At 40.4% G+C, this 11,131-nt stretch overlaps 1 protein-coding gene across 1 annotated transcript; it reads right to left on the reverse strand.

Moving 5' to 3' along the window:
• Positions 1-8,973: 8,973 nt before the first annotated feature.
• LOC126781838 (odorant receptor 94b-like) lies at positions 8,974-10,802 on the reverse strand. The gene is made up of 8 exons (XM_050506931.1): positions 10,544-10,802; positions 10,210-10,414; positions 9,896-10,018; positions 9,706-9,828; positions 9,533-9,632; positions 9,348-9,452; positions 9,116-9,271; positions 8,974-9,027 (listed from the first exon to the last, which is right to left on the reverse strand). Exons 1-8 carry the CDS (start codon positions 10,785-10,787, stop codon positions 8,974-8,976), a joined length of 1,110 nt encoding a protein of 369 aa, XP_050362888.1. The 5' UTR covers positions 10,788-10,802.
• Between the last annotated feature and the right edge of the window lie 329 nt (positions 10,803-11,131).

The raw sequence follows: 11,131 nt of genomic DNA on the forward strand, positions 1-11,131 counted from the left end.
TAAGTATTTTTCAGTGTCGGCCTGTAAATGTAAATTCAATCTCATTGATAATCTCATAAATGTAATCACCTCGTCATTAAGTATTAAATCGCTGTACACTTGTATAAATTTGTTTTTCGCACAGAAAATCATGTATGAAAATTTTGAAACATTTGTCAATAAATGGTATTTAAGCCATTCATTTAATATGTTTAAGTCACGTTGTGCTGCTTTTATTAGAGTATTAAATGAATTTGCCATCTGCATATAGTGACCCTGTGAGATATATAACAAACAACCTATTGCTTCTTGGTAGGTTATTTCAGTCAATATCTTTATTAAAACACGTGGGATCAGTGATGTAAACTTTATTCACTAGGTGGCGTTAGTAGTAGTTCAAACCACAGATATATTGATACATTTTACATACTAACACCCCCACTTATCAAAATAAACCAACCATTATGCACTTACAATACCCAACATATTCATAAACTTATAATGCTTTAAATGACACAAACCCTTAGTCAAAACGTCAGCAGGCATTTCTTCAGTGGGAACAAATTAGATTTTAGTTATCTTATCATTTATAACATTTCTGATAACATGATAGCGCACATCTCTGTGCTTTGACCGGTTATGACACTTTTGACTACAAGTTAATTTTATGGCGCTTTGATTATCACAATGCAAAATAATTACATATGAATATCCAGTAATCTCATGAATTATTTTTTTTAATAAACAGCCTCTCTAGAAGCTTCAGACGTAGCTGTATACTCAGATTCAGTACTAGATAGACTAACTGTTTTCTGTTTACGGCTTTGCCATGAAATTGCTGACACGGACATCATAAAACAGAATCCATTGCAGGACTTTCTGTCTAAAGCATCGGATGCCCAATCACTACCTACAAAACCTTGCAAATTTATGTCCCTACTGGTATACTTTAAACAATAATTTTTAGTACATCGCAAGTATCTCAATATTCGCTTTGCATAATTGTAGCAACTGACATTATAACAAGTATTAAATTGGCTGAGATAGCTTACAGCATAAGCAATGTCTGGTCTTGTTAATACTGCCAGATACATTAAACTGCCAATGAGTTTTTGATAAGGAACATTAGGCAAACATTCTGTAGATTTTTCGATATTCAATTTAGGTTCAATAGGAGTACTCTGAGACTTACAATCAGACATCTGGAATTTTTCAACTAATTGTTCAATATACTGTGTTTGATCAATAGTAATAAATCTTTATTCTCATTCGTAGATACTGTCTAACAGGACCCAAATCTTTTAACTTAAACTCTGAAGCTTTTTGCTTTTTCTTTGTTGTTTGAAAAAATTAAGAAATCATCTACATTCAACCCAATGATTATTTTAACATAGTTTTTGCAAACAAACATGGTTCATAATGGCTGTTGTTGAAACCTAATTTACAAAAACAATCTTTTACCCTCTCATACCATGCCAGAGATGATTGCTTTAGTCCATAAATAGCCCTTTTTAATCTTAACACATTCCCCCACTTTTGTTTGCAATAGCTTCAGGTATTGACATGTATATTTTTTCTTTTAATAAACCATTTAGGAAAGCAGTAGTTACATCTAAATGTGTTATACTCATTCTCATTCTAACGCTAAGAGCAAATAATAATCTCAAAGTGGAATGACGAATTACAAGAGCAAAAGTTTGAGTATAATCCACACCTGGCTTTAGCGTAAAGCCCTTGGCCACAAGCCTAGCCCGGTATCGCACATTATTGTCCACATCAAACTTTTTCACAAAAACCCAACGACGCTTCACTATAGACACATCACCAGGGTTTTCGATAAGCTCCCATGCATCATTTTCAACTCGTCAGCCATGGCACGCCTCCACTGCTCCTTCTCAGGCCCATCTAGTGCCTCCGTGATTGAGATCTCCTCTGTTGCTGGAACAGTACTGGATACACACAAGTTATTAAAGCCATACCGATTGGGCTGGTTTTTTTTTTGTCACTGTGGCTTTTCATAAGGCGCTGGCTTTGGAACAGATGTTTGGACCTCCTGCACCTGCATCCCACTTGAAGAGTATTCATCTTCACCGTCAGTGTATACTGAAGAATTTGAAGAGCTATCAGTTTGATTCTCTACTTCTAGAACATAGGATGCCCCCACTAAAATGCTACTCTTCTTCTCCACGCTGACCTCTGGTGTTTCTACTCTATACTGTGCTGTCTCGTCATAAGGTATAAGGTATATAGCCTCTTCACTGGGTGCAATTCCACCTGTCTCGCCTTCCATCACAATGACATCCCTGCTGGTTATTATGGTATTTTTGGTAGGATTATACAACCTATAACATTTTACATCCTCTCCATATCCAACTAAGATATGCTGTGTGGCATTCTTATCCCACTTGAGTCTCTTTTCTTTTGGGATATATACCATCACCTTGCTTCCAGATAATCTGATGTGACTTAGGTTGGGTTTTGACCCATACCACATTTCATTTTTTTTTTATATGTCCGGGATGGCAAATGACTCTACTCCACCTGATGGTAAGTGGTAGTAGAGTCCAAACGCGATGACGGCCAGTACAGTCGGGAAGAATGTTCTGTACTAGCCGTCACCGCCTTGCCGGCCCGCAAGATGCCTCTTCACGCCTCGTTTGCAGGAACCCGGGTTGAAAGAGGAGGGGAACACGTGAGCTGGTAAGGAATCCCATTTTTTGGTAGTGCGACAAAGAAAGGAGTTGCCAAATTTCTTTGTGCGCGATGGAATTGATGTCACAGTTAGGCGGTGACATCGAGAACCAGCTCGCGTGGACTTAAGAATGAAGGGGGAAGCAGGAATTAGAGAGAATAATTCCTCAGAGCACTCGCCGTGATACAGTCGATAGAAAGCGCTCAGTGCTGCAATCTCGCGACGCAATTGTAAAGGTTCAAGGGTGTTTGTGACCTTTACGTCGCCAATAATGCGTACTGCACATCGCTGCAACCGGTCCAAGGCCTCCAGTAGGTACTTAGCGGAGCCATCCCAAAGGTGCGAGCAATATTCAACGCAAGACCGTACCTGTGTTTTGTATAACAGGCACAGTTGTTGTGGCGTGTAAAAACGCCGCACCTTGTTCAGAACTCCGAGTTTTCGTGAAGCTGTTTTTATAATAGCCTCGATGTAATCCCTTGGACTAAGATCGCAGCGAACGTCCATCCCCAGCACGGCGATTTTGCTTTGTATCATCAGCGGTATGCCACAGAGGGAGGGATGAGGGTAAAATGGTGACTTTTTCGCTGTGAGAGCGCATACCTGTGTTTTCTTGGCATTAAACTCAACAAGATTATCAGAACCCCATTTGGCAATGAGCTCTAACGTCCTATCGAGTTCAATGACAAGATTCTCCCGCCTCTCCTCTCAGTTTCCGCCCGCCCAGCCACTGCACGTCCGTGGTATCCACCATGCACTGTACTATCATCTGCATAGCAATGTATGTTCCCAAGGGAGAGCATATCATTTATATGTAAAAGAAAGAGTGTGGGAGATAGCACAGATCCCTGGGGGACCCCAGCATTCACTACATTTTTTTTTATTTTTTTTTATAGAATTGGAAGGTGGACGAGCATATGGGCCACCTGATGGTAAGTGGTCACCAAACGCCCTTAGAAATTGGCATTGTAAGAAATGTCAACCATCGCTTATAGCCAATGCGCCACCAACCTTGGGAACTAAGATTTTATGTCCCTTGTGCCTGTAATTACACTGGCTCACTCACCCTTCAAACCGGAACACAACAATATCAAGTATTGCTGTTTTGCGGTAGAATATCTGATGAGTGGGTGGTACCTACCCAGACGGGCTTGCACAAAGCCCTAACACCAGTGAATATAATACATAGAATTGTGAAGCGCAACCATCTACTAAAACACGAAGGCTACGCTTGTGTAGGAAGCTGGCAATCCAGGTGCATAGCTGAGCAGGCAGACCAAATGCCGGTAGCTTGGAGAGAAGACTTCTGTGCCAGACCCTGTCGAAAGCCTTGGAGATATCGAGGCTGACAGCCAACGATTCTCCATGCTTGTCGATAGCTTCACCCCAGAGGTGTGTTACGTACGCTAGAAGATCACCTGTGGACCGTTTTGGTCGAAACACGTACTGACGATCATTAATTAGACAGTGATCTTCTAGGTAATGGATCAGTTGGTTGTTTATAATCCGTTCCATCACCTTACAAAGTACTGAGGTGATAGCTATTGGTCGATAATTTGCCGGGTCAGACCGATCCCCTTTTTTGGGAACCGCTTGCACATTAGCTCTTCTCCAAGCCTCCGGCACACATCCCGAAGAGAGAGAAAGTTGGAACAGGCGCGTTAACACAGGAGACAGCTCCGCCGCGCACTTCTTCAGCACAATGGCTGGTATTCCATCAGGACTGCTAGCTTTCCGTATATCAAGTGATTGCAGCTCCGCACGCACATCACGTTGCCTGATTTTGATGTCAGGCATCGTGTGGCCACATGAAGGTATTGTTGGTGGCTGCGCACTACAATCATCGATCACAGAGCTGTCGGCAAAGAGTTTAGCCAGGAGGTCTTCTCAGGTCTTCAGAGGCTTTCTCCTGCGGACTGTGAGCTAGCGATCCGTCCGGATTTCTGAGCGGTGGCAGCGAAGGTTGGCAGAAATTATTTTGCACAGACTTGGTCAGACGCCAGAAGCTACGGGAGCCCCTAGGATGCGAAATAAGGTCATGACCAATCTGTACAATGCGCTGTGCATCCGCTCTCGTGTATGCCTTCCTACAGGACTTGGAATTTTTATTGTAGTTTGCTTTCAGTGAGTCAATGTTAGATGCCCCGCTAATGCAGCCGTTGATCCACGCGCGATATGCCGCCTGCTTAGATGATACAGCGTCGGCACATTCACGAGTGAACCAACGGTTACGCGTACCCCTACTGACGAGATCTAAGCTAGGAATGTAGTATTCCATTCCCAACATGATCTCGTCAGCAACAGCAGCGGCACTAGCTGTCGGGTCATTCCCACTGAAGCAACGTTCCTTCCAAGGGACTGACGCATAGTAATCGCGCATACCGTCCCAATCTGCCGACTTATAGTGCCAAACGCGACGTTTGCATACCGCTGATGGCGGCAGCTTGGCCTGTGGCACTTTGGTAGATATAAGGCCGTGATCCGAAGTACCAAGTGGAGCTTGAACCACAACCTGATATTCCACCGGGTGAGAAGTCAGCAGAAGATCCAGTAGAGACGGCGCTTGCCCATCAATGTCTGGGATCCTGGTGGGCTGATCAACCAGTTGGGTCAAGTCGTGTGTGAGAGCAAAAGCATGAGCAGTTCTTCCAGCATGGTCAGTTTTGAGGGATTTCAACCATGATTTATGGTGAGCATTAAAATCCCCCAAAAACACCAATTCCGCGTTAGGAAACTGCTCTTGCGCAGCATCTGCCACCCGACTAAGATGGTCAAATAATCGGCTTGTCTCCAAGTCACCATTGTGGGATCTGTAGAGGCACACGTAGACTCGACTCTGATGAACCAGGTCCACACGTACCACCAACATGGAGAAGGAGGGGTCCTCCAAGCAGCGCAATCGGTGACAACAAACATCCGCCCCGACGAACAAGCATACTCATAAGGCGTCTTCGGTACTCCTGACGCAATGGACCTGTTTTTTAAATAAACAACTGTTGCGGCGGCCTCCGCCCAAAATCTCTTGCCCAACTTTGCATCGTACAATAGACATTTGCCCTTTTCAACCACTGTGCGATTAGCCCTTTCGCAGATACCATTTTGCTCAGGTGTATAACTATTGGTTTTCTGGTGAATAAAACCAAACTGTTCTAAATAATTTTGAAATTCTTTATTGCAGTATTCAAGTCCATTATCGGTGTGAAAAATCTTTATTTTCTTTCCTTGTTGGTTTTCAATCATAAATTTAAATTTTTTAAATTTACTTACAGCTTCATTTTTTGTTTAAGAAAATAAATGAAAGTCATCCTGCTATAATCGTCTATAAAAAGCATGAAATACCGACTGCCGTTGAGAGAATTGACCTCCATTGGTCCACACAAATCACTGTGTATTCGATGACAAGTCTCTGTACTTCTTTCACCAATATGAGAATTCTCTCATGTTAGGTAATCTCATTTGTTTTCCTTCACAACACGTCATACATTCTGCTTTTGTTATATCAAATGAACCTTCATATGAAAGGCCATCTACTATGCCATTCTTCATTTTGTTCATGTCTTGACTATTGATGTGAGTCCACCATCAGTTAAATCAGCTATTGCAACTGTAGCAGTACGCATAGCAACAAGAATACAAGAATATAATATATTTCAGTCTTCTATCGGATACGTTTCGGAGAATGTGCTCAGGAATAACATGAACTGATACCTCCAGCCCCTTTTTACTATCGAACGGCCAGGCAAACACGACCAAAGCACCATAGGTACACAGTGGAAATTCCCCGCCTACGTACGAAGCGCTTTGAGTCTACATTCATCATTCGCACTGCGAAACTTTGGAATGCTTTGCCTGAGTCCGTATTTCCCGATAGGTACAATGTTGGTGTCTTCAAATCCAGAGTAAACAGGTTTCTTATAGGTAAGCGTGCTACATCTTAGACCATGTCGATGTTTAACATCAGGCAAGTCAACGGTCAAACGCTGGCCTATTAATAGTAAAAAAAAAATACACACGCCTCGCTTGCCTCATTATATGACGTCATCGTTTGAAACAATGAATAGTTCTGAAAAGAGCTGTTTATTTGAAACAAGAAGCAGCATGCAATGACGTAGTATGACGTAATGTCAAGCTCTTAAAAGAGCTGTTTTTATATTTATTATCTTCATATAATAATCATCGCTTCAATTGGTTACACTTCTTTCACGAAAACAACTCAACTTGCCGACTTATTGAAACACGTCTTTACTCCACGATTTCTACCGTTTCTACTGTTCTACAATAAGAAGAAGTTTTTATTTTACTGCTACTACGTCCACCTCCTAAACAACTAAAGCGTTACTTCTGTCATAAATATAACAATGTTTTTCTTTAAATACAACATTGTTACCATACCTGATAAGCTCGCTACCTGACAACAGGTTAGTTGTCATACCAGGCACGCATACTACATTCTTCACTGTTATATGACATTGTAAATTTGAAATAATGTCCACATCTCCATAACAATCAACTGACATTTTTGATTCGTTAGCCACGACGATTCCTGGTAAACACGTCGATAGGTTCATGTTTTTTATCAAATGTTTGTTCACAGTTCACATATGCGCACTCGCGCCACTGTCGACGTACCATTCCGTCTTGTTAATTTTTTTTTGAGTTTTAATATGTGCTTTTAACTACTTTCAATGTGTTTTTAATTAATTTCACTGTTGTTTACACATCAACCGTAAAAAATGTTTTTGTATTTTTAACAGCGTTATGTAGTAGCGTTAAACATTAGTAGTAAGTATTTTAAATAATAATAATAATTAAAAAAATAATAATAATATCCTGGAACATAATTCACACAAGGCCAGCTGATCCCAAACTCAGCAGAGCTCGTACTATGGAAACAAGACAACTGATATACTACTTTTCTTTTGTTAATACTTATATAGACATCCAGACTTAGGACAAACATACATGTTTATAAACCCAAATGTCTGTCCTGGGTGGGAACCGAACCCACGACTTGCGGCGCAAAAGGCAAGTATCTACCAACTACGCCAACCGGCGCTTCAAATAAAATTAATTCTTTTGATTGAGTGTTTATTTTTAATTATTTAACTTAATTAAAAAAATAGCAATTCCCATTTTAAGTAATATTTTAATAATTTACCCCTCCAATTAAACAAAGTTTATAATGGGAGGGCACTTGCGTGCGCCTCATAAGCCGTAGTCGGCTATTGGTCATATATGGTTTTGTATTACCTTTATATTTTTGTTTTTGTATATTAAAGAACGTTAGGTAAGTATTTTAAATAAAATTAATGATTTTGATTGAGTTTAATTATATTTCAGTATTTAACTTAATTAATAACAAAATGGTAGGCGCACTATACAGTTCACGCTCTATCGTTTGGCGTGGTTTGGCGCTCAAAAATTCGGCATTGGTCCTACCTCCAGAAGCGCTCACGCAATATTGAATTCGAACGCCCACTGCCCAGTCGCCCAACGCATCGCATTTAGTAGCATTTGGTAGGCAAAGTATGAACGCTTTTTCGTTATGCGACATGACCTTCGATCGCTTCCATTTCACTCTACCGTAAGCCGCGTAAAAGAACTTCGTTCCAAAATATCACAAAGCGCTTCGTTCCTGACGGGGTTCCTTCGACCGCACTTTTTTTTATTTATACTTATATGTATAAAGGGGACTTGATATAAGTGTATCTCAATGTAAACAAATGTAGCTTTATTAACCAGCTTGGCAAATGACAGAGCTATCTGTTCAGTAATTTGGTAGTAGGGTTTTGGGCGAGCCCGTCGACGGCACCACCGACTCTTCATAATATTATATTCTACTGCCACACAGCAATGCTTATTGCGCTATTGTTGTGTTACGGTTTGAAGGGTAAAGCATCCTTTATATCGGAACCGGAGCCCTTGTAATCACAAGCATAAGGGACATAATATAACATCTTAGTTCCCAAGGCGTGTGGCATATTGTCGACGTTTATGACCATTTACGGTAGCCCATTTGTCAGTTTGTCAATTTAATTTAAAAAATATTATTTGTCATAATATAATATTGTTTCAATAAAGTTTAATAAAATCTCATCTGATTTCATACAAATACCCTTATATAAGTTTTTCATAAGAAAACGTTTACTTAAGGATAACATCGACAGTTCACGACCAATGACAACAAATTTGTAAGCAATATCATTCATTTAAGCGACAACAAATTTATGAAATATTTAATTTTTAGTAATTTTAATCTACATCAGTTTTTCTTCCGATCTTTTTTAATGTTTTATCTTACTTTACTTGTTCGTTTGTCGAAGAACAGCGTAGAATGTGTAAGAAGATTTAAGAATCTGAAAAAAGGTCGTTAATTATTCTCGTCACGTGGGAATTTAAATTGCTTATCCATCAACTATTTCTAGACATCCGTGCGTCGGTTACCTTAACGAAAGTGTCCAGGGAGAGTGGTATGACGCGTCCGGCGGCGGGCCGCAATGGACGACGCATGAACTGCATCAGCAACACCAGCGCTCGACGGAAGCGGTGCGGCGTGTGCACCCACTGCATCGAGTACACCGAACACACGATGCGGTCGCTCTGCTTACGACCGAACGCAATTACTATCTGCTTGCTTTGAGTCGTAAATGCCGGGAGTAGCATAGGGCAACCTTACCTCTACCGTTAGCTCGTTCCCGTAGTAGCAGTAGAGGAAGAGCTCCGTGAGAATGCAAAGGATGAAGAGCGCCATCGACGCAAACTCTATACTTAATATGTTTAGCTGAAAACATTTACAATGATTAGATCGACTCAGTATTTAGAATACGGCTTTACGAGTGAGGAAAAAACGAATTGACCTACGCTGACTAGTTTATAGGCAGCCATGCAAAGAATCCAGCCTCCAATACCGAACTGCACTAATATAGTTACGCCCGAAATATCTTGTAGTAGTCGCGCAGTCCTGGGGAATTTTTGTGAGTATTTGTATTGAAAATTTTAACATTTAAAATGTATTTTTTCTTAGTCTTACTTACTCAGTTACTCGCTTATAGTGGTTAAAACACTTTACTAACAAAGACATCAGAACTGCTTCGTAACTCTCTCCTGTTCTGTTGCTCAGTTTTTTAGCCTTTTCAGGTAACGACTGAAAGTCATTCCTAAAAAAAAACTATAGTATAATCTATTTAAAGCTTCTTAGTTTGAGTAATCGTTTGCCTTACATACCTTAGAATTCTTAGTTGAGTCTGACATTGATACAAAATAGTCGCCACTAAGGCATCCATTGTCGTGTTGGCAATACCGACTAAAGTCGTGACGTAAAATGAGTACAGTAGTACCAGCACAAATCTATAAGAAATAAAACTCGATTTGTATCGGAGATCTTATGCAATATCTCGTCTCTCAAATATATCTCTCTCTCTCGTCAAAATTAATGTTATTAAATTAATAATACGCAATAGTATGCAATTTTGAGCTATTTCACAATGTGACGCCTTTTATAAGTATCACTGCTTTAAAAAAACATAGTAACGACTTACACAAAGGGTCTGTCTGTGTGCAAGCCTGTCCAAAATGGAAATTCGACGGACCGGCCAGCGATGCGATGCATCACAAGAAATAACAGCCAAAGCATGCACGTGAGCACGGCGCAGCCGGTATATGCACTCAGCAAAAAACGAGCGCCACGCGCCGTGCGGTGCAGCAGCGACTGCGCATATCCGCTCGACTCGTTATAAATGGGATCTTAATGTTTTTTGGAAAAAGTTTAAAGCATTATTGTATTTCATTTAAATTTAAATATATAAGCAATTTTCTTCTTTACTTTCGACTGTGTTTGCTTTATGTTAGTCTGTTGATAACCTTGAAACGTACCATTTAAACTCTGAATCATTTCATGGATCCGATCCGCATCCGTGTGAAATACAATCTGCTTAGCTATGGAGGTGATATGACAAAGCAGAAGGAACATGACCCGAGAAAGCTTCGTCATATCATTACGCTCCTGATACGCATAGACACATTCCTGCAGTAGATAAATCGAGGTGATTGCGAGCACGACGGTGCGGTATCCGGCGTGAACGCGCACGGCGAACGCACTTCCCGAGCGCCATCGCATGTACCCCGCGCTTTGGAGAAGCGCCGTATGTACTGCCACGCATTGCCATGAAGCAGACCTTTAAAATTATTATTAAATCAATTTCGAACTCAATAGTAAATGTAATATCAAAGGCAAGAAATTAATAAATCTCAAGGAATAGAAAATAAATAGACGGGCTTTGTAATCAAGTTTCTGCTAATTTGGCTTTTGCTTAAATACTCGTAATTGCAATAGTACTTCTTATCGTTTGCTTTGCAATGCACAGTTTACGAATAGTTCAGTATATATTAAAACTAAGAATATTTTTTTATCATTGAATTATCACATTTAGTTCAAAGTAAAATTAAAGAATACTTGAAAAC

Source organism: Nymphalis io, chromosome 1, assembly GCF_905147045.1.
Source record: "Nymphalis io chromosome 1, ilAglIoxx1.1, whole genome shotgun sequence".
NCBI lineage: Eukaryota > Metazoa > Arthropoda > Insecta > Lepidoptera > Nymphalidae > Nymphalis > Nymphalis io.